Source organism: Takifugu rubripes, chromosome 10 (assembly GCF_901000725.2).
Source record: "Takifugu rubripes chromosome 10, fTakRub1.2, whole genome shotgun sequence".
NCBI classification, from domain to species: domain Eukaryota; kingdom Metazoa; phylum Chordata; class Actinopteri; order Tetraodontiformes; family Tetraodontidae; genus Takifugu; species Takifugu rubripes.
In genome coordinates, this window is record NC_042294.1 from 3898754 (window position 1) to 3924717 (window position 25964).

At 43.5% G+C, this 25964-nt stretch overlaps 4 protein-coding genes across 8 annotated transcripts in view; 3 read left to right on the forward strand and 1 right to left on the reverse strand.

The window, feature by feature from the left end:
• Positions 1-1530: 1530 nt before the first annotated feature.
• On the forward strand, positions 1531-5917 carry slc51a (solute carrier family 51 member A). Its single transcript, XM_003967876.3, has 8 exons — positions 1531-1867; positions 3316-3467; positions 3549-3622; positions 3770-3928; positions 4743-4854; positions 5163-5309; positions 5456-5561; positions 5658-5917. The coding sequence occupies exons 1-8, from the start codon at positions 1792-1794 to the stop codon at positions 5804-5806; spliced, it is 975 nt and encodes a 324-aa protein (XP_003967925.1). The 5' UTR covers positions 1531-1791; the 3' UTR covers positions 5807-5917.
• Positions 5918-6870: 953 nt separating this feature from the next.
• pdk3a (pyruvate dehydrogenase kinase, isozyme 3a) lies at positions 6871-12886 on the forward strand. 2 transcript variants are annotated; one of them, XM_011607802.1, is made up of 13 exons: positions 6871-7257; positions 8419-8560; positions 8640-8711; positions 9001-9185; positions 9255-9344; positions 10118-10195; positions 10348-10424; positions 10540-10641; positions 10724-10831; positions 10949-11062; positions 11165-11285; positions 12298-12345; positions 12539-12886. In XM_011607802.1, exons 1-12 carry the CDS (start codon positions 7155-7157, stop codon positions 12324-12326), a joined length of 1221 nt encoding a protein of 406 aa, XP_011606104.1. In that variant the 5' UTR covers positions 6871-7154; the 3' UTR covers positions 12327-12345; positions 12539-12886. The 2 variants fall into 2 exon arrangements, with proteins under 2 accessions (XP_011606104.1, XP_003967912.2); XM_003967863.2 differs by having other exon boundaries at positions 12298-12886.
• Positions 12887-13486: 600 nt separating this feature from the next.
• Positions 13487-20347, reverse strand: LOC101065897 (choline-phosphate cytidylyltransferase B). Of its 4 annotated transcripts, none has more exons than XM_029842964.1 (9): positions 19842-20342; positions 18997-19190; positions 17014-18110; positions 16499-16615; positions 16234-16385; positions 14746-14824; positions 14530-14672; positions 14264-14452; positions 13487-14173 (listed from the first exon to the last, which is right to left on the reverse strand). In XM_029842964.1, exons 3-9 carry the CDS (start codon positions 17177-17179, stop codon positions 13949-13951), a joined length of 1071 nt encoding a protein of 356 aa, XP_029698824.1. In that variant the 5' UTR covers positions 17180-18110; positions 18997-19190; positions 19842-20342; the 3' UTR covers positions 13487-13948. The 4 variants fall into 4 exon arrangements, with proteins under 4 accessions (XP_029698824.1, XP_011606103.1, XP_029698823.1 ...); XM_011607801.2 differs by having other exon boundaries at positions 17014-17113; positions 19842-20340; XM_029842963.1 differs by lacking the exon at positions 18997-19190 and having other exon boundaries at positions 17014-17113; positions 19842-20347.
• Positions 20348-20701: 354 nt separating this feature from the next.
• Positions 20702-25964, forward strand: part of pola1 (polymerase (DNA directed), alpha 1) — a 35432-nt gene continuing 30169 nt past the window's right edge. Inside the window, exons 1-24 of the mRNA XM_003967875.3 lie at positions 20702-20878; positions 21158-21285; positions 21507-21603; positions 21674-21748; positions 21822-21937; positions 22021-22083; positions 22171-22272; positions 22361-22502; positions 22587-22749; positions 22875-23047; positions 23125-23237; positions 23348-23461; positions 23540-23614; positions 23682-23820; positions 23896-24050; positions 24136-24220; positions 24313-24374; positions 24476-24565; positions 24653-24769; positions 24837-25012; positions 25099-25228; positions 25341-25460; positions 25535-25625; positions 25742-25866. Of these exons, the coding sequence (XP_003967924.1) occupies positions 20830-20878; positions 21158-21285; positions 21507-21603; positions 21674-21748; positions 21822-21937; positions 22021-22083; positions 22171-22272; positions 22361-22502; positions 22587-22749; positions 22875-23047; positions 23125-23237; positions 23348-23461; positions 23540-23614; positions 23682-23820; positions 23896-24050; positions 24136-24220; positions 24313-24374; positions 24476-24565; positions 24653-24769; positions 24837-25012; positions 25099-25228; positions 25341-25460; positions 25535-25625; positions 25742-25866 (2700 nt within the window). The 5' untranslated portion in view covers positions 20702-20829. The remainder of the gene's footprint in view (positions 20879-21157; positions 21286-21506; positions 21604-21673; positions 21749-21821; positions 21938-22020; positions 22084-22170; positions 22273-22360; positions 22503-22586; positions 22750-22874; positions 23048-23124; positions 23238-23347; positions 23462-23539; positions 23615-23681; positions 23821-23895; positions 24051-24135; positions 24221-24312; positions 24375-24475; positions 24566-24652; positions 24770-24836; positions 25013-25098; positions 25229-25340; positions 25461-25534; positions 25626-25741; positions 25867-25964) is intronic.

Sequence of the window (25964 nt, forward strand, 5' to 3'; positions counted from 1 at the left end):
TAAAATAAAAGGCTTTCTTTTAGAAAGGCTTTGTGTGTTTTCAGGTTCTTGGATGGCCGTCATCTCGAGGGTAATGACCACAGTGTCAGTTTTTTGAGAGAGTGTAAACAGTGCGAAGAGGGCGAACGTCCAAGAGGCCATCGTGGATGTACACAAGGTTGAGTGAAGAGCTAATTGGTTAATTTAGGAGAGCGACACAGCAGAAAACTCTCCCATAAAATACTGTATTTACTTGTTAATGATTCTTATCCTGTTGCATTGCGTACCCAGCAGAGTATTGCTACATTCGAGGAGATTTTATTTCATTAAAAGAATTTAAAGGTGTTGCAATTCTTCAATTCCAAGCTAGTCGGGACAGATCCAGAGAATCTTCAGCAGCAACTGAGGTGAAGCAAGGTTTGGTCATCGTTTCGTGCCCAATGATGTGCCTCTGTTTTCATGGCCCTGAAATATGTCCAAGCTTGCAGCTCAAGGATTACTGCAGCTGGTGTCTGAGCAGAGGAAAATAACCCCTGGAGGCAAGTTTACCTGATCAGACAGGCGGAAATAATGGCCACCAATGATCATGTGCTGATTCACACCAAGAAATGATCATCAAATGTAAAAAATGATCCATACTATCCCTTCACACATTTCCCCCCTTCCTTGACCAGCACACCTGATCCTGAACCGACCTGACCTGGTTGCTGCCCTTTCTCCTCTCCTCCAGGCCTATTTCAGTGGCTGGTACACGCTGCTTTATAAACTGTGGTTTTGTCTGGTTGTCAGGTTGCCTTCAACCATTTTGCAAGGACATACTCAACCAGGGGCAAGTTTTCCTTGGCAACAGCAATGCCAGCGACCTAAGGGCATTTTTAAAACCAATAGTGTGATAAGGAGGAGTGGTCCAGATATTCATCTCTCAACCTACTGAAAACAAGTTCTCTCACAGGGTGGGTGGCTGGGAGACACACAGAAGAGACCATCACACTTCAGTTGATGAGTGGTGAAATCGGAGCACGCTGATACTGGAAAATGCACTCCACACAGAAAAGCCCCAGAACCCCAAGGTATTTAAACCTGGAACCCTCTCACTGTGAGGTGACGGCACTAACCACCACCTTGCTGCCCCAGAGGAGTCATTTGCTTCATACTAGCATTGGGGAATACTGTATGGTGGGTTACACAGAAACCTCTGGCTTTTTCTCTAAGAAATGCTTTCAAGAAGCTGCCAGGGAATCTGGATAAATAGAGTCATTTCTCAAGAATAGCCTAATGTAAGACAGCTGTAGAGGATGTCCAGTAATGGTCAGGCCTCCCTGCTGAGGGGAAATGAGCCAAAGGCCAAAAAGATTTGCAGTGAATGCCTCACATGATGGCACCCTTACACGTGTTGCCGTGGGAACAAGAACATGTGACTCACACACGCTTAAAGCCAAGCTTCTACACCCACAAACCCTCTTTTCAGTGTTACACAACCTGTGGAGTTATTCTCATTCAACCAAGAATTTCTCACCAAGCCATCAGAGTTCTCTGACATTACGTGCAGAATTTGAGTGGTGTGTTAAACAGTTCTTATCTATTTCTAATCATCCTTAAGATGCGCTAGAGGGAATCGGATGCATGCCTAACAAAACGGAGCGCTACACTGTGACGTCACAATGGCCGCCGTCCTATAACGGAGGGAGAGGCGGAGATTGGGACAAGTGGAGGCAGAAGGTTTGAGACGGCTCGATTCTGGAGACGAGTGTGGATTCTTCACCCTGTCAACTGGAAGCTGCTGTGGAAGCTGTGGAAAACCGACCCGCCAGCATGAATAATGGATCCAACCGCTCGATTGACCCGAGCTGCACGGATCAGCCTCCTCTCGCCATCGACATCATCCTTAGTGAGTACATTTTTGAGTTTTTCCCCCCAGCAAAACTAATTCCCCACAAACATTTGTGGGAATATCACTGCAGCCACCGGACCTCCGACCTCATGAATCTGAAGTGGTTGCTTGTGACTGTGGTTCCTGTTCAGTGTCATTTTTGTTTCAAAGTAACTCAGGTGCAGCAGAGAAGAGATCGATTTAGGTTTAAGATAAGATCTTTAGGGTACAGGGATCTTCTTTACTTTGTAAAACAAAGATAAAAACGCACACAAACGTGAGGATGAACTTGAGCATCAGAAAAGGGAATTAGTACACATTCAGGCCTTCAGTAATGCTCCCTAATGATGAGGAAAAATAATAAAAAGCCAGAACATTCGGATGTAAATGTGAAACATTGAGCCTCACAACTGCTGCTGGTCCATCCTGCTAGTGAAAGTTTCACGAATGTCATCTGGAAGAATTTATCACAGAGAGTTCCTGACTTCACTGAACACAGTGAGTCATGCGCTGCGCTTTAAGATGTTCAAGAGGGTAAGCGGGAAAAAAAATCTTTATTTTAGTTTATTTAATTAAAAATTAGGAACCCCCCCCCAAAAAAAAACAAACAAACTGTTTTTAGAAATAAAAACAAAAAAGCACGAAAATGATGACTACACACATAAGAGTGAAGAGAGAAGGGTCACTTAAAGGAAATGATTGTTTATGGCCATGTGTACTCGTGTGTGTTTGTGTGTGTGTGTGTGTGTGTGTGTGTGTGTGTGTGTGTGTGTGTGTGTGTGTTTCATTAGCCATAGACTACCAGAGAAAAACAAGTTGCTGCATGTAGTAAAACCTACAGGAAACAAGGTTTTATAACAAAATTGCTCATGCTTCCTTCCTGTGGCTCTTATATGTTTTTATCTGCATCTCTTAAGGTTAGGTTTTGAGGCCAAAAATGTCAGCCTTTAGTGTATTTGGTGTGCTAGCATACGTTTTTGTTCACTTATCTAGCCTGTAATTATTAGTAGGTAATTTGTTTACAGTTTTACTTTAAATTAAACTTTGTTAACTAACTAGTTGTAACTGTTGTGTTATTTTTAGCTGCAGCAACCAGCTTCAACAGTTTCACATTACAAACAATACAAACAATAACAATGCAAAGACAGTAAGATTCTATACTTTTGGTTAATTGCTAAAATGTTTTGGTATTTAAATGAAAACCAGCTGGGCTGCAGGCTGAAACAGAGGCAGTTTCAAAATAAAAGCAAGTCTTGACACTGTTGTAGATAAGGGAGTTTACTTTACGCCGTCCTTAGTCAATCAATGTTAAAACAAATCAATACATTGATCCAGATCAGTGCAGGAAGTTTCCAATCAGCAGGTTTCATTCGTATCCAGTGACTTTATTCCCTTATCTCAGCCTGCCACCCAGGGCAGTGTTCTTCAGGGTCCTCTGCATTAATGTTTTCATTTGTTCCCTGCAGATCTGGACATCTTCGGCCTCATCCTCTACTCGATGCTCACCTTCATGGCGCTCATGTCCATGCTCGTCTACCTGGAGGAATGCGTCTACATCTACAAGAAGGTGCCAGCCAAAAAGAAGAGTGTGATCATCTGGGTCAATGGGGCAGCACCTGTGAGACATACAAACACATTTATCGTTTTATTACCGATGATAGATATGCACCCTTTTTTTAACCTAACTCACATTGCCTAGGTGATTGGCACCATGTCATGTTTGGCCATGTGGATCCCCAGAGCCACCATGTTTACCGATATGACCTCAGCATGGTGGGTTTCTCCTCCTCCGCTACGCTTCACTCGCCTTTCACTACTCGCTGTGCTGCGTTTTAGTACCTGCTGACCTTCACAGAAACCGGATCTTCCCACAATTCTGGGGGTTTTGTCAGTAACCCTTCTGTCTGCATCCTCCTGCAGTTACTTCGCAGTGGTGGTCTTCAAGTTCCTGATCCTCATGCTGGAGGAGGTGGGCGGTGATGAGGCCTTCTTGAGGCGAGCGGGACAACATAAATTGAAGATCAGCACGGGGCCGTGCTGCTGCTGCTGCCTCTGCTTGCCATATGTTGCCATTACCCGGTGGGCATAAAGACAAAGAGATTCCACCAGATAGTTAAATCCTCCATCTACATTAGCATAAGCATGGTGCTACTGTGAATGACTGTGTTTTAAGCTAGGCTGCCAGACCGCTAACTATTAGTTCTGGCTGAACTTTCTCCTGTTAGCCTCAAAGTGCAGAAACAACAGCATCAGAAAACTAAACACCTCCAGATTTTTTGGAAGCTACTCCGGGGTTTCATCTTATGCACCCCAACATTAGCGGGTGGATAATGGAAACATTCTGCAACACCAATTAAGCACAGACCCTGGAAAGGTGACGGGCACACCGCGCAGAAGAGTACGGCTTTTCTGGGGCTGTGTTTGAAGATTGTGTAACATCAGAACTCTTCTGCACACGTGGCATCGGCGTTCCCGTTATCTGATTGCACTGATGGCCATTCAACCTTGCCCTGGCACGCATCGTCGGCTTTCCCTCTTTTCTGGCTTTACTTTTGGTTCTATATCATTGATCCGAACAGTTAAAATTCCAAAGTAAACAACAGTAATGCACTCATAAGAAAGTAAGAAAAATGTTCTCAAGTCCTTCCTCGGACATATGGGGGTGTTTCCTGTTCACAAATCAGTTGCAGGCGGTGTTGTTGGCAGCATTTGGAAGCTCTTGGAGGGTGTGTGTGTGTGGGGGGGGTGTCGCTAATGCTGCACATGGAAAATGTGGCCCCCTTTCTCTTCAACACTTCGCTGCTGTTGAGATTTATTATGTTGCATTTGGTCTTTTGAGTTATGGGTTTGTTCTTCTTTTGGGTTATTTACTCTGCCTCCATCCTAAATCCAGGCGCTCGCTCTTCCTGCTCAAACTGGGATCCTTCCAGTTTGCTGTCCTGAAGATCGTCTTCACCATCCTCTCTATTGTGCTCTACACCAACGGCCTCTTTGATCTGTCTGATGTGAGTCGGGTGACTCCCAATAATGTTTCATTTCTTCTTTTGGATCTATTTGGCATTTTGTTGTAGCACAAGTGAGATAAGTGACATTTAAATGTCCTGTGTTCACTTTATTTTTACATCATTATTTACTAAGTGTTGGAAAAGCATTAAACCAGCCTGGCAGATTTGTAACCCCCATTTATTAAAGTGCTTTCTCCTTTAAATAAAAGATAATAAAACTAATTTTAAAGTGATGTAAAGGCCAGTGACAGACAGCCTTCTCTATTTCAAAACGTTGCTAAAAATATTAATTATTCTGACTTTTTCAGCTGAGTATCAGCGGTTCTGCCATATGGATCAACCCATTTGTAGGCATCTTGACTATCATAGCCCTGTGGCCTGTTGCCATCATGTTCATGCACCTGAGGACAACACTCAGGACGCTCAAGATCATCCCAAAGTATGCCATGTACCAGGTAACCTTTGGACCTTTAATGTACTTCTGCACATATAAAGAGTTTATAATGAATAATAACCTGACATTAAGGACTCACCCCCAGATGCTGATGGTGTCCATGCTCTTTGAAGCAGCCAGTTTTTACATTTTTCTCTATGTGTGCAGCTGGTGCTGATCCTGAGCCAGCTGCAGACAGCCATCATCAACATATTGGCTCTGAATGGAACCATAGCCTGCGCCCCGCCCTTCTCCTCCAAAGCCAGAGGTTACAGTAAGTCGCCCAGTAGCTGAACTATCTTCGGGTCTTTACCCTCACGGTTCATGACGTTCGTGACATCACCATTCCCGCTTGTGTCTGTCTCCGCAGTGCTGAGTCAGCAGTTGCTGATCCTGGAGATGTTTATCATCACCCTGGTGACCCGTCTGCTGTACCGCCGTCAGTACGAGCCCTTACCTGAGGAGGAATGCCATGACAACGAACACACCAAAATGATGTCAATATCTAAATCTGCGTGAGAGCACTGTGTGTGTATGTGTGTGTGTGAGAGAGAGATTTGTACTTCCTACCTGTATGTGATTAAGAGATTTTATAAATTAATATTCAATAAATATTAATTATATTTGCAATTATTCTGTGACATTTATTAAGTAGAACACTGTTATTCTGACAGGGCAATTCTTTCAAATTTAGCCAGGAGAAACTAAAGTAGTTACATTATATACTTAATGAAAGATTGTGATTGATTTAGGGATTCTGTTTGAATTTAATAGCAATTGTGTTCTTAAACATTTCATTTTATTTAGTACAGATTTTCCGGTGGTATTAGATACAAATAGATATTTTTGCCGTAATTATTGCACTTTTAGCTTAAACCTGGGACTGCGTATTTTTGTGGGGTTGTTTTTCATCGGCACCACTCGGTGGCAGTCGACACCACGATCTGGTTGGTGACTCGGCGAACATTCAAACGTTTAATATATGAAATCCGTCCATCATCCATCCATCATTCGTCCATCCATCATTCACCCATCCATCCACTCTTCCTTCTTTCCATCCATCCTTCCATACACCCATCCATACATCCTTCCATCCATCCACGGTGTTTGTTGACGCTTTTGTTCACTTCCTGGTCCTAAACCAATCAACGATGGCAGCTGACAAGCTTCGTTGAAAACATCAAAAGAAAGGAAGTGTGTACGTTAACCTTTCAAAATAAACGATTAATCTTGGAAGTAAGCGACACAGGCTTTGAAAATAAAACCTTCCTTTGAACTGTTTGCTTATGAAGGGGCAGCCAAAGAGGTTGACTCGGTTTAATCTGCACCTGGGTCAGGTTTTTACGCATGTTAAAGTAAGTGGATACAAATCAATTTAATTTCTTAAACATTCAGCAATTTCAGTGACTATTTTTAAAGCACAAAAATAACTGAAAAATATAATTTGCCAATGGAGTCTTAAAAAATATGTACTTTCACTCAGTTTTACATTTTTTTAAGCAGAAGATAAGTGACGCTATCGCATCTACCGTAGCAGCGTATTTGGATAATATTTTGAAATGCCGAGCAGGAAGTCTAACTCTGAATGGAACTAGCTTCCTGGTCAGAGAGCCCGACGACTCAGAGCCCGGAAGCACACTTATGCGTATCGTTTGTGCTGTATTGTCAAACCATTTTCTAATTTTTGGATGAATAATTAGAACATTTTGTCACCAGAAGCAGGAAGAAATGTGGACCGCACTGTTAGAGCAGTATTGTCTGCCTCACATTAGCTTAGCTTTTTACGCTGTCCCCGCGGATGTTGTGGTTGCGCGCGGCTGAATCTTATGCCAAGTCCAGATCAAAGCATTTCTGTTAAACTTTCAGAATGAGGATTTTCACGTTTCTGCTGAAAAACGTCAACCCTAAAATCGAATATTACTCCAGGTTTTCGCCCTCTCCGCTCTCCATTAAGCAGTTTCTGGATTTTGGTAAGTCGCCTGTCATCTTAAAAGAGAAATGTCAGAATCGGATCGCCTTGTTTACATTTCCTGCACCGCGACAGGGACAAAATCCTGTTGATTTTCTGTCTGAAATGTCACAGTTTAGCTCTAGTGAGTTAGTAATAGATGTCCTGTACAAGCTGCTGTGGAAAACTAGCCATCGTTATGGTTAAATTCATTTAAAGCAGCTGTTTGCTCTTCTATAACTGTTCTGGTGACGCCTTCATTTTCTATGAAATATGAATTAAAAAGAAACTACGTGGAGGCGTTTATCTAGGATAGTATGTCCTGCACATGACACAAGACATGGTGACTGTAACTTAATCCTGGTCTTAATCCATCTTCTGATTAAACAGTCATCTCTCTTATGTAATTTCTGCTGTTTGTAAGCGTTCATGCTTGGACAGCTGCAGTCGATTTTTGTGTCATTCTGAGGCTGAGTCATTGTTGGGTACCTTTAAGAAGAGCAGGAGTCCTTATGTGCACTTGCTCAATCAGGAGAAATGTTTGCTTTGAGTACCGTTAATAGAAAATTTCCTTTCACTATGCTTCCATGTGTTGCAACCACTTAAGCCTTGTTCCCTTTTTAAGTAGCTGGGAAGTACAAAACAGATTTCCTGTAGGTTGTTTTCTGGTGAGGGGACATTTTGTTCAGGCAGTCACAAATTACAGAAGCTGGAACGTTTGTTGGAGAAAAAATGACATAAAAGTGATTTGTTTTTTTCCTGTTTAGACCCTCTTCAGAAATCCCCCTTAAGCTTTCCATGACTCCAATACTCTCGGCTACATCACAATATTTAGGATTTCCTTGAATGGTTCAAGCTAATGTCGGCAGGCAGTAAATAGATGTCTGGCGAGCAGAGCTGAAAGTATCATATTCAAAAAGGCTGGAAATTGGAACCAACCTCAGTGTCTGACCAGACCTTTCAGCTGGAAATCCTGTTTACCCTTTTGAAACTTCCAGAATCTACAAAAAAATGATTGTTGCAGAGCCACTGTCAAATTACAACCAAAATCCAAAATGTTCATTTTAGACACCACTTAAATCTATTTTGCAAAGTTTGTAGGCCCACAGTTGACTGTTATATTTAAAGATTCAAATACCAAAGCACAGAAGTTCAGAAGAATGCAGCTTTTTTGTAATTTCAGGCAGGGAAAATGCATGTGAGAAAACATCCTACATGTTCCTGCGTAAGGAGCTGCCCGTACGGCTGGCCAACACCATGAAAGAGGTCAACCTTTTGCCCGACAAGCTGCTCAGCCAGCCTTCTGTTAAACTAGTGCAGAAATGGTGAGAATTGTGTCAGAAATTATGTTGTCAAGCTTGTGAAAAGGCTGCTTTTATATAAACCTCTGCTTGTGTCCCGCAGGTACATGCAGAGCTTTGTTGAGCTGCTGGATTATGAAAACAGAAACCCAGAGGATTCTCACACTCTAAATGAGTAAGTCAATATATTGATAATATAAAAATAAAGTCATAAAAGAACAATACGTGTACATGAGCAACACATCAGGGCTATAGTCCTATCGACGTAGTTAATCCCCGAAACTCCCACAGATATCTGCTGGCTCCACAGCTAAAGACTCATATTTATACTATAACAATGCCTATAGGAGGGACACTGATAAGGATTTGGATAAGTCGTTCTTTTTAGAACAACTGTAAAGATTTAAAAGGTTAATGTTAATTTTGGTGTATGCATGGCTGTTTTATTTGTAACTCTTTCTCAGCTTCCTGGAGCTTCTGATTGAAATCCGTAACCGTCACAATGACGTAGTTCCCACTATGGCTCAAGGGGTCATCGAGTACAAGGAGAAATTTGGCTTCGACCCCTTCATCAGCAGCAACGTCCAGTACTTCCTCGACCGCTTCTACACCAACCGCATCTCTTTCCGCATGCTCATCAACCAGCACAGTGAGCGTTCTTCAGAGGAGGCTGCCTTGGCGCGCCTTGTCTCTCTCTTAATGTTGATTTTATGTGCAGCTCTCCTGTTTGGCAATGACACCAACCCTGCCCACCCCAAACACATTGGAAGCATCGATCCCACCTGCAGTGTGGCGGAAGTTGTTAGCGGTGAGTTTTAGGTCAAAAAATTTAGTTTTTCAGTATAATCTTGACGTCTTAGCATTTACAACATGCTAACACTTAAAACTGTAGGCCATAAATGTGCAGGCATACTCCTAAAACACTTTTAAGTGGTGACTTGCAGACATGTGTGTGGTTCATCAAATATGTCAGTCAGAGGTTATTTTTGAGGAACCATAATCCTGATGAGCATGAGCCCAGCCCAAGATCATAAAACATTGCAGATTTTCAGGTAGGAAGGTGTGGGCTGCACCCATTCAATAAATAAGATGATGAGCAACAATCTTTTTATGGCCGCTGACACAAGTGATCATAATAAATGACATAAACGTTTTTTATTGTAATCCACCGATAAGTAAAACTGAAGCAATTTCTCCCTTTTATTTGCACTGGTGCATATATATGAACATGAGTTGTATATTATCTCCATCTGCTGAGTGTCCAAACACTTGGTGATAGCTTAGAACTGCACTGTTGCTCGAGCCCCTTCTCAAAGGTCCTGGAAAAGATTGAAAATTTAAGTTGCGGATCTTCTCTTTGGGTGGCTTTTCTATACTACAGTATACATATCAGCCGAACCCCCTCTAAAATAACTAAACAGCTCCAGAATGAGTCCTATCTGATGGCATGTTTACATAATGGCAGTGTCTACAATTCCAGCTCAGTAGACCCATATCTGAACTCTAAGTGACCCCGACAAGGACTCCAAGTCCTTTGTTTGATGACAGCACGCGCTCACGCTGTTGTGCCCTCATTGTCAGATGCCTACGACACCGCCAAGATGCTGTGTGAGAAATACTACCTGGCTGCTCCGAAGCTGAAGATCGAAGAATTTAACAGTAAGATTTCCTTAATTTCAGCCTGTATGCGATTCTAGTGAGTCACAATGTTACGCAGCTTCCGTCGGTAAATATAAACCTGCAATTACAATGTTCACCATCTAATTACCTCAGAGACAACCAGCCTTTTTGTTATTCCGTCTTTAAATAAGCAAAGGCAGCTGGAAAGCCTATCCAGGTTGTGTACGTGCCGTCCCATCTGTTCCACATGCTGTTTGAGCTCTTCAAGGTCAGTATCAGCGGAAGGGACTCTGCTGCTGTGGTGGACTTTAAATTCAATTTCATTATAGCACAATCAGGATTTTGTGAGGATAGTGCTGAGCCGAGTATGTTGGTGTTTGTAGAACTCAATGAGAGCCACAGTGGAGCTCCACGAGACCAGCAGAGAGGGGTTACCACCTGTGAAAGCCAAAGTCACCCTGGGTAAAGAAGATCTGTCTATAAAGGTAAACCAGATGCATCAAACTGCTGTTTGTTTATACCTCAGCCTCAACACGCGACTCCATCAATCCCACAATGTGTGCTCAGATCAGTGACCGAGGAGGAGGAGTCCCACTGAGGAAGATAGATCGCCTGTTTCACTACATGTACTCCACCGCTCCCACGCCAAGTCTGGAACATGGAGCTGTCCCTCTGGTAAAGATGATATGCAGCTTTTCTTTGTCCTCAATCCTTCAACGTGGTCAGAAAATTAGCTGCATTCACGTGCTAAACCCCACTTTGAACTTGTGCCATCCGTTCCTCGCTCTCTAGGCTGGTTTTGGCTACGGTTTGCCAATTTCAAGGCTCTATGCCCGATATTTTCAAGGTGATCTGAAACTGTACTCCATGGAGGGCGTAGGGACGGATGCAGTCATCTATCTGAAGGTGAAGTGTTCTTTAAAGCAGCTCGACTCCATCCCTCGACTCCATCCCTCTAGCATTATCTAAAATCAACTCTTATCTCCATTTTTGTTGCTGCGATATAAGGCCCTGTCCAGCGAGTCCTTCGAGCGCCTTCCTGTCTTCAACAAGTCCGCCTGGCGACATTACAAGACCAGTGCCGAGGCGGACGACTGGAGCAACCCCAGCAAAGAGCCGCGCGATGCCAGCAAGTCCAACTACAAAGCCAACAGATAACTGCCTGAACCTACCACCAGCATAAATGCCTGCGCTCTGCTGCTGAGCATGCATGATCAAACTTAACCTCTGGTTGAGGATGTGACTTTTACACTGCAGCAGCTCAAGCTCTAGGAAAGCTCTGGGCATGGAATTTTATTTATATGCGACAGTGACGGCCTTCGTAAGAGTAGCTCAGCATTGTGGTGCCCTTAGCACTGAGATGGAGTTAAAAAAAACACTTTTGGACTAAATGATTCCCACTGTTTGTTTTGTGTGGTAACGTGAGTGACACTTAGGCTGACTATTAATTTTTATTGAACCTAAACCAGTGTCGCCTCGCTGTAAAGAAAGCTCTGGGTCTGAAATGGGCCTTCTTAGATGTTTAATTATTCCAAATGACCCATTATTTTGAGTTGCTTGAGAAAGAGATTGTTTATTTACATTGACAGTTTGGCCAGTATGTTGTAGAGTGAGAAACTATAAAGAATACATCTTATTTTTAATGTTCTACAATCCAGGATTTTTATACGATGATTGCCTTATGGGACCAGACTGAACATACAGAAATGTACTGTAGGAAACGGACTGTAGAAATAAGCTTTTTATTTATTTATTGCTGCTTCACTAATCGATCATTGGTGATGTGTTTTCTGCTAGCGCTCCAGCGCAGTCGCCTTACTTATCCTCTGCCCAAGGACCAAAGTAGCTCCAGTTGGGACAGCTTTGTCTGCCACAAATGTGTGCTCCATTATTCCCCACAGAGGAGCTCACCGGTCAGCATGAAATAATGAGAGAGCAGCCAAACATCATCTGCTTTGCAGCTTCTGCTACGTTAACATTAGCAGGATGCTCAAGGCTAATTCATCCTCACTTTTCAGTGAAAGAATTTAAAGTTTTACATGAGGTCCTGTTTTTCATATCACCAATTTAAATGGCTGGTTTTCTCACTATCCTCAAGATGTTTTATGTGACCATTTTTCTTTGTGTGTTTTTAACAATAGGGCCTGCAAACAGAGGAAAGAGTGGTTAAAGTGGCCACTGATTACAGGGTACTACTGAACTATTTATTTAACCCAGTGCACTTTACCAGACCCACAAATATAGCTGTTGTTTTAAACAACAGAGAATACCAAAATCCCTGTAAATGGAGTGTAAAGTATATGACTATGCTGGTAATGTAGTTACCTACAACCTAAATGTCAGAGATAAAAAAGAGTGATTCCATTCTCTCGTCTCCTTTAGTGCCACTTGATGTGAAAAGTAAGAATTCTGCCTCTTCACCCTCATCCATCACTGCCAAACGCCTCCATCACTGGTTATCATGCAACAATCGGCAACTCTCCATGTGTTCACTCCAGTGGCGTCTCCCTCCACTGTTAAAGAACTTTCTGTACCGAACAATTGTGGACTCGGTTCATAATCAGCTTTCAGTAAAATATTTTATTTTGAATGCACGTGAACCGCTGACTGTTCAGGTTTCCCTCACCAAAAACATGGGGAGTGTGTCACGTAACAGTTGTCCAGCATGTGATTATTAACCACCTAACAGAAATAACCATTAAAAACAAAAAAAACCTTGTGTGTCATTAACACAGGATTGAGATTTTTATCCATACATTGTTCAATTTACATGTCAAGGTGTTTGACTTAAAAAGCCACATTCCCAAAGTCTGTACATACAGTTCAGTGCAGGTCCACACAAAGGTCTCTACATTGCATTAGATAATATTTTGTATTTCTTTTATGTATGTTGAGAAGAACATGGAGGGTTTTTCCAGCTTTTGGACCTGATGGTTCACCTGGGGCAATTGGATTATTTTCGAGTATCAGCAGAGTCCTGGAGAAAAGTTCCAGCAGCATCTGATGACTGAGACCGTCTTACAAGGTACAGACAGATAAAATACAGAAGACATATGTCTGAAAAAGAAATAAATGCAAGCAGATTATAGTTAAATGGGAGTGGGCTGCTGATGGATGAGTGGTGGTGTGATTGGAAGACTCCTTTTTTGTAAATGGTAGAACAAACTAACCCTTGCCCCTTCATTTTAGGGGTATATTTTATTCTACAGTGTTTTTTAATTGGACACAAGTAAATTAATGCTTTGAGGAGTAACAGGTCATGTTATGTAGTGATTTGTTATATAATGATTGAAAAACAATTTATGCCACATTAGTGCAAGCTAGCACGGAGAGGTATGCCCTTATGTTGATTCTCAACTGTTAAAGGGGTGCTGTAACACAATGAATCCACTTCCGGTTGCCTTTTCACAACCCCTGATAGCAAAAGATTACAAAAACATGGCTGATTTGAATAAAAAAAAGAAGCTACAGAGACATAAAAGACATTGAGGTGACGTGAGCCCGGCTCTAAATCAGGAAAGCATTCTGTCTGCAGGAAAAAGTGTCTTCTCAAGAGTAACTGGATCTTTACTATCACATCTGTGTTTTTTTCACATTTACTACATATTGAGTACCAAAATCCTCATTCTACTTGTACAGTGGGGCCATGTGAGGTGGGGGGGGGGGGGTAGTTGGAAGGGTTAGGATAAGAAGCTGGGTTATGTATTTGCCTATGAAAGTCCCCACATAGAAATATATGTGTGTGTGTGTGTGTGTGATCCTTTGGCAGTGTGCGTGACTGCCACAGTCCATCTACTTCTCATCCTCATCCCCTTCACTCATGCTACTGATGGAGGCAGACGCTCCCTTGGGGGAAGTTGGGGGTGAGGGCCGTGCGTTGTACCAGCGGGTGGGGGGAGATGGGGGCGAGGGAGAGCGCAGGGGGGAGAGTTCGCGTGGGGGACTGTTGCAGGGCGACTCCCGGGGGGACAGGGCGTAGGACAGCATTCGCCCGCTGCGTTCCTGAAACACCTGTTTCTGTAGAAAGAGAATCAAAGTCACGGACATCAGCCAATCGAAGCCTTCCATCAAATTACAGCGATTTATCGGTATTCTGCAGGAGCTCACCCAGGTTCCATCAGGTCCAAATAGTTCCAAGAAGTTGCCAATGAACTCCCGTGATTTCTCCTCCCATTTCTGGATGAGGTCATGGCTCTTCTCCTCCACTCTGTAGACGAAGTGTTTGCTCTTCTCCTCGACCGTTCGCACTTTCTCCTTCATGCGGTCCACCTGATTCTGGAGCCGGTACTTCTTCTCCTGGGAGAAGGGTTACTGTTAGTCAGTTACGCAGTTTTAATAATATCCTAGATGTCTGCAAGCAGCGCCGGCCTTACGTTGATATAGCTGACGTTGAGCTCTTTGGCCGTGTAGCCGCGCTGAAGGTTGCGGCGGGCGTAGACGTCGTAGTCCCTGACGATCCTGGTGATGATGTCGGAGGTTGAGATACCTTCAGTCCGTTGTGTTGGCACAAACATCCCTGGTAGACAAAACATTAAAACATGCGCCTGTTTTGGAGAGAATGGGTTATGTGTCCCTGGACACCCACTCACCTGCCTCCTTGATGTGTTTATAAACGTCTTCACTTCCTGCTGAGGAGTATGGGATATCATCGTGGGCCACGAAATCAATCTGAGGAGCAATCAAAGGACACGCTCTATCGCAAAAAGCTGCACTGACATATACATGAGGTAGGAAACTCCCCATAATCACACAATATGTCATCTTATTCTATTATAATGAGATTTTGACATAGACACGAAGCCATAAGAACCCACCTACACAACTGGCAGAAACAGCTAAATGCCCTAAACTTGACCTCATCTAGCTTTATGTTCATCCCTCATACACTAAACATCCTGGAATGATGATCATGTGACTGAAACAGGAAGTGACCTTCCATATTGGTGGTGAGCATTTAGCTACCAGGCCCCCTGCTATGGAACCAGCTCCCTGTCCAGGTATGGGAGGCTGACTCCATCTCTACTTTTAAGATCAGACTTAAAACCTACCTCTTAAGCTTATTGTTACTAATTCTGCAGTTCCAGTTACTATCATAGACAGACAAACTATCTTACTTAGGGGGTCGTCAGATCATTAGGTTAACATCTTAGCTATGCTGTTATAGGCCAAGGCTGCCAGGGTCCAGAAACATGATCACCTGACAGGTCTCTGTCACCCCACTGGGTCATGGTTTCCTCTCCTCTCCTCTCCTCTCCTCTCCTCTCCTCTCCTCTCCTCTCCTCTCCTCTCCTCTCCTCTCCTCTCCTCTCCTCTCCTCTCCTCTCCTCTCCTCCTCCTCCTCCTCCTCCTCCTCCTCCTCATCAAGTAGAAAAGTTATGCTGATTCTTGTGTAGTTTTTCTGCCCCCCCCCCCCCCGTCCTTCTGTATTCATTTACAGGCCTTCGGAGCTGCGTGATGACCTCCGGCCCCGCTGACCCACTCGGCCGGCGGCTTGCATAAATAGTGTATTTTTGTATGTGTTTCTGTGCTCTGTGCTCTGTGCTCTCCTCTCCTCTCCTCTCCTCTCCTCTCCTCTCCTCTCCTCTCCTCTCCTCTCCTCTCCTCTCCTCTCCTCTCCTCTCCTCTCCTCTCCTCTCCTCTCCTCTCCTCTCATCTGCTCCTTTAACATTCACACAGTTTTCCTACAGTGACAGAAACAATGGAAGTTGAATAATACCTGCTGCTGCTGCTGATGGAAACATCTACACATCTATCTGCACCTCCACAGTAACATTTTGTATTTCTATATGCTGAGGTCACACAGCAGCTGCTTCTGTGAAACTGCAATAATAAAAGCTTTCAGTTTCCAGTTGAGGTGGCTGCTTCAGAGATGGTAGCATAGTGAAAGTAAATCCTGTGGTAACGCTGCAACAACGTGACCTCTGCCAGCAAGTTAGAACGTCAACATCATAGGCTTTCAGACAAAGACAGGATGATGCTGGATCCTTGCAAAATGAAACTCAGACAGCTAAATCAAGGTATCGGAGAGTAGCTAGCACTCGTATTCACACAGGTGGTAATAAAACATATACACACACCTTGTGTTTCTCCAGAAACTCTGGGGTGAGAGTCCAGGGTGCATCTCTCAAAATCTCGTCAACATAGCGACAGTGCCTCAGGGCTTCATAACGTTCCTCCTCCGTCATGACCGTAAAACCTTTGTACTTATGAGTCAGCTCGTCACTGCACACTGTCCCGGTCACAGAAAGAGGAAGTCCTCGTCAAAACACGTCCATTATAAGAAACATTTTATGATAGTTACACACTGTGACATTGTGTGTCTTCTGAGTGTGTCCGTCCTACCTCCCACTATGAGGTAGGTGTTAGGGAAGAGGTTCTTGGCCTGCATGAGAGCACGAGCGTGTCCGGAGTGGAAGAGGTCAAAGATGCCATCTGCGTACACTCTGACTGGTCGGTCCACTGAAACCACAAACAACACTGATCATAGCATAAAATAATATCAAATACATGTCTGTATTAGCTCATTTACTAGGTATATCTAAGGTGTTTGGAGTGATTATTATTGCAAAATAATAACTCCCAAAAGCCTTGTCTCTGGAGTTTGGATCTACATTAGGATTAGCTGTTTTACTGAATAAGATAGCACACGTGATGTTAAGCTATAACAGGTTAATGTAACTCAGCATTAACCTGTAGTAGAAGTAGTTAAATGTAGTATTAACTGGAATAAATGGTAATAGATGCTGCTGTATACATCAGAAATAGCCGTTTCATCATAAACACAGATGCAGAAGTAAAAGTAGAGGAGAGCATTGTGGATGATGGAGCTGGAGGAGGATGGAAGGATGGAGCAGCACCTGGGGTTCCTCTGCGAGCTTGAACCATAGTGAGTTTCTCATGAGGGGCTTGACAATCACAGCCAGATTCCCTGGCGAAGATGGCAGGTGCTGTCAGAGTCTGGGACAGACAGAACACCAAACAAAGCAAGTGAATTATGGAGATGTTTGCTACAACATACAACATATCCAGTCTGAAAAGATACAATGGCCTCCATTAAGTAATTGATCATGGCTGAAGTCTGCTCCATACTGGGGTAATGGATGGAAGGGCGGTGAACTGCATTTAGCATGATTGATCACTCACTGGAACCTTGATTTGAAGCACAAATTCAAACAGGGACAGAGATATACATCCATACAGAACAGGGGGGCAGTCATTTATGTTTTCCAGCTCCAGACAGTATATGCAAAGGAAGAAGCTATAAGAGAAAATAATTAGCATGTAAACAGATGTAAATCAGATTTAGCGGCTGATGAGGCTACATGGTGAAACTGGTGCACTGCTCCTGCTTGAAAGTAAGAAGTGTGCCATCTGTTGACTGTGGGGACTCGATTACACCACTGAAAGACAATCGACACAGGGCAGAAATGTGTGGGAGAGCAATAGGAGGATGAAAGAATACATCCAGTCTCTGGAAACAGGACTGGCAAATGGCGTCGACACATACACCTGAAACAGCAGCAGCAAACATGGACACAGACTGTGGAGGAATGACTGCAAACGTTCAGGATTTACATGGTTATCTGGCATTTAATCACTTGTCTCCTTTGGGTCTGGATGAGCCTTTGTGATGATCAAAACTGAAACAAAGAGCACCGAGCACATATAATAACTCCAAAAAATCTTTATCATTTTGAAACTGTTTTTCTTGAGGAATGTAAGAAAACAATTCACCTTTAAATTTGAATGCAAAGATCATATTGAAAACTGCAGTGATTTATTTAATTATTGTTAAATCAGCACAAATACATATCTTTTTTTGCAGGGTTCAGTCATCCAGCCACTAATTCACTGTCAAATGTTGCTTGTTTCTGATCAGCGTCAAGTGGGTCCCGGAGACAATCCCAGCATGAACCGGGGCAGGAAAATGCCGTTGACAGGTGGGTATGCAAACCTGTGCAGTTATTAATAGAAAGTTCATTTTTAATGTTAAATGCAGCCAATTAAATAATTAAGCATGTTTTATCATTATTTTATAAGGGCAGGAGATGTCAAAGATGAAAACATCTTTACCTCCGCCAAAGAAGTTATGGGACAGCCAGCATGCATGCATGCATGTATGTATGTATGTATGCATGTATGTATGTATGTATGTATGTATGTATGTATGTATGTATGTATGTATGTATGTATGTATGTATGTATGTATGTATGTATGTATGTATGTATGTATGTATGCCTGCCTGAAAACATGTATGGATTTTAATAATTTCTTTGGAAATGTTGGTGATGGCTAAATTTCTATGATGTTCCTTATTCCAGAGGGACTTCAACCTTTGATCTTCCCAAGATCAAAGACAAGGAGCTTTGACCATAAAGCAACCTGCTATGTTATGTAACCTTGTATTACTGTTCTGCGATGGGTGTAAGTGACCGTTGCTCTCTCTGGTGCTTTTTTTCTAGTTGATTTTGGGGTGAACTGCCCCTTTAAGGTGATGTGAAAGACAGAGCAACAAGGGGAGAACACCCTCAGCTGCAGCACCCTTGGACACAATGACAACAGAGATTTGGCTCACACACTGGCCAGAGCAGATGGTGAAGCTTATACTAACCGAACGGCCTATCAGGACAAGCATCCTGCAAAGCCTTCCTCTGGCATATGCTATCAACATCTGGTTTAAAATGGTTTAGAGTCGGTGGGAATAGAAAACAAAGGTATCAGAGATGAAGAAAGATAGACACTCTTCTCAAATGAAACATTACCACCAAGCTTTCAGTCACATTATGTGTCTCTGCACATAAACACATGCACGATCACGCACAGACTTGACATGTCCTACCGTCCGAGGATGGGGACAGGTGTGTTCAAGCTCCTCCATGCTGAAACGCGCACACTCATGAGATGTAGCTGGAGTGTCTCTGTTGTGTGACTCAGCATCAGTGAGCTGAAGTATCCCTCCTCATCAGTCTCTTTCTCCTTTGTACGCCCCCTCTTTCCTACTCTACCTCCCTGACTCTCTCCTCCTATCCTCGGCTGCAGAGAAGAGAAGCGGGTAAGAGGTATCACTCTGTTGCTAATTTTACTGCAAAACGAGAGTCATACTACATCCCAGATAAAATACATTTAAATCTTTTACTCTGATAAATACAAAAGCCTCATCGCGCCATAGCCAAAAGTATCTTGAACTGATAAAATGTATTGAAATAGATCTGCTATGAGTGAGTCATCATTTTAATAAACGATCTTTGCCCACCGAGACACGAAGGCTCACCATGGATACAGAAAAGGAGGAAAAAGCTCCGGGAGACGAACCAATGGGAGCATAGATCCTGCAGACTAGCATCAGCAGTAAGGATTGGTGGAGGAGGGCTCCATAGCAAGATTCTCCCCAGTGTGACAGCGGGCGATAAATCCGGTGATGACGTTTAATTAGTTTGGTTTCATTTTTAATTTAATTCATGTTACCTTGATATTTCACATTCTCCCATCAGTTCTAGGTAAGACGAGTTAAGACTAGGCATTGGCTATTGTTGATATTTTACAAACAAAAAACAAAACACGGAGAAAACAATGCTTCGACTCGCAATATCTATTAAATATCTAATTAGGATACCGCCTGACAAAAATATTAATAAGTAAATAGCGATTCAAACTCATTTTCGTGGCGCAAGCGCACTTGTTTACCTTCGTCTGTCCTTTTCTGCAACAAAGAGGTGCAACAGCTGCGCAGCAGGAGTGCGTCCAGACGCGTCTCTTTTTTACCATGACTTTTAGATCGGAACAGTCGTGTGGAAATAACAGGTGCTCGCCCGGTTCCTGTGTCTGTCTGCTTGGATGTGTACTTCAGTGTTTGCTCTGATGAAGCAGATAGAAAGAGCGACAAAAAGTCCGTCCGTCCGTGAGGATAATCTGCTCGGCACTGATTTAAGGTGACAACTGTGGGGGTCACGGTCCATTTAGCAGACATTCTACTGTACACCATATGGTTTGGATCATACAGTACTGGTGAGGACTCTTCATAGAGCGAAAGTATAGTAAATAAATTATATTCGAAAAATAGCTTAAAAATGGACGCACACACCAAAGTAATTCTGCATAAAGCCGTGATACGATTTACAGTTTAAAGGATCCACGAATAACTAATAAACAACCCTCTGTGCGCTCATTGTTGCAAGAAGTTGGCCCCATTCTGGGACAGGGTCCCATTGTGCCTCTCCTGACCCCCTCACCCCACCCCACGGTCGCCACGGAAACGGCGTCTTCGTGAGACATCACTGACACACTAAAATAATCCGAACAGAGCAGTTCAACCCTGTAATCTACTGAATTTAGTTAAAATTAATTCATACTTTTAAAACGTAGCTACATGGAGACGTTTGCATACAGTATATGTTTTATAATTTCGGGGAAATAAACAGAAAAACTGAATAACAATAACCGTATGTTGAGTAAATAACGCCTGTTATTTGGAACAATACTGCTACCCTGTGGATAAATGAAATAGCGAGAGCTTCAACTTTATTGGCTGAGGAGTCAGTGACGTAATATCCGCTACACTCGAGTCCCCGGGAAGAGAATTTGGCGCGGACGATCCGGTCCTGTTTTTGTGTTGTTCTCCCGCCGAGTTGGGCAGCTGTCATTCAGCAAACATTACAGCAAAAGAGTGAAAGTCATGGCTCCGGTGTCACACCCAGACAAAGACGTGGACGCTCCGGATGGCGGTGAGGGTTGTTTAATCATGGGTTTAGGTGGAGGTTTTGAAGTTTTTTCCTCAATGTAGCCAAGAAGAAAGCTAACTCGTTAGTTAGCATTCTGGAAAATTGACATTGGCTATTACTATTTGAATTTACCTCTTTATTAGAACTGATTCACACTATTAGTGTGCGCCTTGCGTATCTGCACTCCACAAACGTCGGATTGGTGCAGTTTTATTGGGACAGCAGAGTTGTCTGCCATGTTCGTGCGGGTGCTTGAGTGGTCGTGTGTGTTCCTTTCCTCAGATGATGGAGGCGATACCTGCGGCCTGGCAAAGTCTCGCTCGAGACGGGAGAAGAGAGCAAAGTCCGGGAGAATGTCGGCCCTAGATCAGCTCAAGAAAGCCAAGAAGGGAGAGAAAATCAAATATAAGGTAGGAATCTTTGGTCGGAAGACTGAATATCAGTATAACAATAATTTCTCTGACAGATGGCAAATACTTAAATATCAAATTGACATGACTGCTATTTTAGATATTTGAGGGTATTTATTAAGTCAACGCAAGGATTAGAATAATTAATACTTGTAGTCTATTATATTAACAGCACATTTGCTTTGGTTCATCTACCTTCAGCCAGTGTTGATGTTTTCCAGGTGGAGGAGTTGACAAGTGTGTATGAGGAGGTGGATGAAGAACAGTATTCAAAGCTTGTTCGAGACCGACAAGAAGACGACTGGATTGTTGATGATGGTGGGTCTCAATCTGTCACACAGCTGCAGGTATATAGGTGTGTGTGAGAGATGTTTTTCTTCTCGTTCAGATGGAATAGGCTATGTTGAGGATGGAAGGGAGATCTTTGACGATGACCTGGAAGAAGACATTGTGGAAAACAAAGGTACAAAAGTATGGTTTCAGTGTTATTTCATGTACCTTGGCTGAAATACCCAATGAGAGTGTTTCATCCACAGGGAGAGCTGGTGCTAAAGGAGCAGACGCAAAGAAAAACATGAAGAAATGTATTGTTGCCAAGCCGAACACCATTAAGAGCCTGTTCATGAACAGCAATGTAAAAAGACCTGCTGAGGTGCATTGGCATTCTTGCTCACTTGCATTTCAAGTCTTGACCTGAACCTGTTTTTGATTTAGCATTCTGCAATATTCTTTCAGAAAGATGTGGATTTATCCAAAGATGAGCTGTTAGGAGATATTTTGCAAGACCTGCACTCTGAGGTGGGTTCATTTTTTTGCATTTTGACATTTAACTTTACTTTCCCATAAGCAGTTTTATACATAATCGTTTCTCTCTGTTTCCTGCAGAAAAAAACTCTTCTGACTCCTCCACCAGTTGTCACTCTTAAGAAAAAGAAGTCTCATGGATCCCCCATGAACCCCTTCTCCATAAAACCTCAGATGTCAAAGGTGTCCTTCAGTCATCCGCCTGTGATCTAAATGTTGAAATATTGCTTATTTATAGTTTAAACCACAATACTCATATTTGTAACATCAGGAGTCTATGGGGTCAAAATCCAAGGTCATCAAGCCACCACCAGCTAATAGCACAGCCAGACCGTCCATCCGTCACCCCTCCTCCATCCCGGCTCCTCCAACAGAGAGACACAAGACAAAAGAGGAGGAGCTAGAAACTGAAGGTTAAATGCAGATACCATGGTTCTCCCCCCCCTCCTCAGTTTTTAACCTTGCAGCACCTGAGGTTTCAACGATTCTTTTCTCAGTGAGTCACACACTGGACTTTGACGAGGTCGACTTCGATGAGCTGATGGAGGTCGAGCTCGAGGAGGAGAAACCTGTGGTAAAGGACGAAGCTAAAAGTAAAGGAGAAGCAAAGGTGGCGCCTAAAGTGGAGCCTAAAATGGAACCCCATGATCCTATTCTATTGTAAGATTTTTACCAGCTCTCTGTTCTTTGAGGTTGGCGTAAAAATCGTCTTTATTTTGTACAGTTATTCCAACTTGGGACTCAGAGGGTGGGTGTCCTGTGTTCCCTGCACTTTCCTTTCCCAGCTCCAGCAAGACTGAAAGTTCGTGGGAACAAGAGGAAGAAGACAGGGCCAGCGCGGTTCCAGTGGATATCCAAGTGGACACCAGCCAGCTCCCCCTGGTGGAGGAGCCAGATGGGGAGCAGGTGTTCCGCTTCTATTGGTTGGATGCCTTCGAAGAGCCATACAGCCATCCAGGTATCCCATGATCATGCTGGTCAATCAGACAAGGCTGTAAACTATATCCTGGTTGTAATGTGTCACCTGTGGCCCAGGTGTGGTGTACCTGTTTGGAAAAGTGTGGATCGAGTCAGCCAAGTCTCACGTCAGCTGCTGTGTTACAGTCAGAAACATTGAGAGGACCATGTATCTCCTGCCTCGGGAGTATGTGAGTAACCTGCTTATTCTGAGTTAATGTGACAGGTTGTCAGTCTTTAGCTTGTCAGAGTGTGGGGGTCATCTGGACTTGCTTCACCATGTTTGTGCTTCTGTGAACAGAGAGTAAACCCCAAAACTGGGGAGGTGTCTGACACGCCTGTAGGAATGATGGATGTCTACCAGGAGTTTAATGAGCTTTCCGAGAAGTTCAAGATCATGAAATACAAGTCAAAGGTCAGAATTACCAACTGCTGCGGCCTAACTTTCTGAGACACGAATGTAACTGCTGCTTGTTCCGTTTCCTGTTTTTAGAAAGTGGAGAAGAACTACGCATTTGAGATTCCAGACGTTTCCAGTCACGGCGAGTACCTGGAAGTCAGATATTCTGTGAGTAGACAGGCACAAATATTCTGTGTGGCTATGCAGTAAAAGTGACGAGGCTTGTTATTCACAGGCTGAGTTTCCTGCACTACCTTCAGACCTGAAGGCCTCAACATTTTCTCACATATTTGGGACCAACACCTCCTTTCTGGAGCACCTGCTGCTCAGCAGGAAAATTAAAGGCCCGTGTTGGCTCGACGTCACGACGCCACGTAAGGACGGAATTGCGCTACCATTATATATTTATTAACAGTTATAGTGACCCAATGTGCACATTCTTCTGTCAGAGCGCATGAGTCAGCCCGTCAGCTGGTGTAAGGTGGAGGCTCTGGCCCTGAAGCCTGACTTGATCAGTGTGATCAAAGACCTGGTGCCCCCACCCCTCACCGTCATGTCCATCAGCCTCAAGACGGTGCAGAACCCCAAAACGCTCCACAACGAGGTTGGAGTGCACAGTCGGACATTGTTTCGTGCTCTTAAATAAGGATTTGTTACCTAATGCTGGTTTTGCTGTTCTTCCTCTCTAGATCGTGTCCTTGGCAGCTCTCATCCACCATCAGTTCCAGATGGACAAAGCTGCGCCCGAGCCTCCATACCAGTCACATTTTTGCGGTCAGATATTTATTTTTTTTACCGTGTAAACTGAGTCATAAATCCAGGAGAATGAACATGCCCTCAAGTGTCAGTGTTTGCTCTGTTTGCAGTCATCAGTAAACCATCAGACTGTATCTTCCCATATGATTTCAAAGAGGCCGTGAGGAAGAAGGTGAGTTTGGATGGGGCTAAACTTATTTGTACTGGTCCAGATTACATCAGTCAGTTGAGTCCAGAGACTTTACTATTTCACACCCCTCTCTCCCTTTTCAGAACGGAAAAGTGGAAATAGCCCAGACAGAGCGAACTCTGCTCGGCTTCTTCTTGGCAAAGATGCACAAAATTGACCCTGATGTGCTGGTGGTGAGTAGATAATAGCATGTCATCATCATTTTATCACATATAGGATTCACAGCAAAGCCATATATTTTGCTTGTATCTTTCTCTTAGGGTCACGACATCTTTGGTTTCGATTTAGAAGTGATTTTGCAGAGAATCAGCGTTTGCAAAGTCCCCCACTGGTCTAAAATTGGACGTCTCCGTCGGGCCAATATGCCCAAATTAGGGGTAAGAAGACTTAAGTGCTCAAAAGAGATTTATTTTTTATTGCGTTTTATTTTGTTGTGTCGTTCAGGGTCGCAGCGCCTTCGCAGAGAAGAGCGCCACCTGTGGCCGCCTGGTGTGTGATGTGGAGATCTCAGCCAAGGAGCTAATACGCTGTAAAAGTTACCACCTGACTGAACTGACCGCACACATCCTGAAGGTGGAGAGAGTCACGGTTCCTCAAGAAAACATCAGAAATCTTTACAGGTCTGCTGGAACATTCTCCACCATCATTGCATCTTTTTCCCCAAAACATTTGTGTGTTGAAAAATGGGTCTGTGTTTGCATTTCAGCAACTCCCCTCACCTGCTTCGCCTGCTGGAGTTGACGTGGACGGACGCCAAGTTGATCCTGCAGATGATGTGTGAACTGAATGTGTTGCCTCTGGCCCTGCAGATCACCAACATCGCTGGCAACGTCATGGTTGCACAGTTTAATAATCAAACCTGATAGCAGCCTTTTGAATTTCCACAAAACACAGATATTGTTTTAATTTTGCTTTAATCACACATTGTCTCCTGTGGTTCCTCCACAGTCCCGGACTCTGATGGGCGGTCGCTCTGAGAGGAACGAGTTTCTCCTGCTTCACGCCTTCCATGAGAAAAACTACATTGTTCCTGATAAACCCTCCTTCAAAAAGACCCAGCTGGAAATGGTGAAATTGAAGACAGTCACAAAGTTTCTGTTTGCATCCTTTACACCCTTGACTCTTTTGCTTCTTCTCTTCAGGCTGAAGGAGAAGACGAAGGTGCTGTGGGGAAAGGCAAGCGGAAGAAAAAGGCCGCCTATGCTGGAGGTTTGGTGCTGGATCCCAAAGTTGGTAAGACTGGATTTTTTTTTTTTTTTAGGGTTAGGTTTTTTTTTCTTTGGTCTATTTTGTCTCATTGGTGTCTCATTTGTCTGTTCCTGAAACCCCTCGCTATCTTTCTTCTGTAGGTTTTTATGACAAGTTTGTGCTGTTGCTTGACTTCAACAGCCTGTACCCCTCAATCATCCAGGAGTTCAATATCTGCTTCACCACTGTGCAGAGAGAGGCTCTCAACTTGCAGAGAAAGAATGAGGTGTGTGCGTGTTCACCTGTGGCACACTGGACGGAGATCGATAACAATGCTCAGCAAAGTGTCAGCACACACTTACTGTATTGTTTCTATGGTAACAG

Excerpts from the sequence above, each read along its gene's own strand:
- slc51a (XM_003967876.3), top strand. The coding sequence starts at position 1,792 with ATGAATAATGGATCCAACCGCTCGATTGACCCGAGCTGCACGGATCAG. Across the intron at positions 3,623-3,769 it reads ACCGATATGACCTCAGCATG|TTACTTCGCAGTGGTGGTCT; the intron begins GTGGGTTTCTCC and ends ATCCTCCTGCAG. Across the intron at positions 5,310-5,455 it reads CAAAGTATGCCATGTACCAG|CTGGTGCTGATCCTGAGCCA; the intron begins GTAACCTTTGGA and ends CTATGTGTGCAG.
- pdk3a (XM_003967863.2), top strand. The coding sequence starts at position 7,155 with ATGAGGATTTTCACGTTTCTGCTGAAAAACGTCAACCCTAAAATCGAA. Across the intron at positions 7,258-8,418 it reads TAAGCAGTTTCTGGATTTTG|GCAGGGAAAATGCATGTGAG; the intron begins GTAAGTCGCCTG and ends TTGTAATTTCAG. Across the intron at positions 10,425-10,539 it reads TGCTGTTTGAGCTCTTCAAG|AACTCAATGAGAGCCACAGT; the intron begins GTCAGTATCAGC and ends TGGTGTTTGTAG.
- LOC101065897 (XM_029842963.1), bottom strand. The coding sequence starts at position 19,922 with ATGGTAAAAAAGAGACGCGTCTGGACGCACTCCTGCTGCGCAGCTGTT. Across the intron at positions 17,114-19,841 it reads GCAGAAAAGGACAGACGAAG|ACTCTGACAGCACCTGCCAT; the intron begins GTAAACAAGTGC and ends TGTCTGTCCCAG. Across the intron at positions 14,673-14,745 it reads TAAACACATCAAGGAGGCAG|GGATGTTTGTGCCAACACAA; the intron begins GTGAGTGGGTGT and ends TTTGTCTACCAG.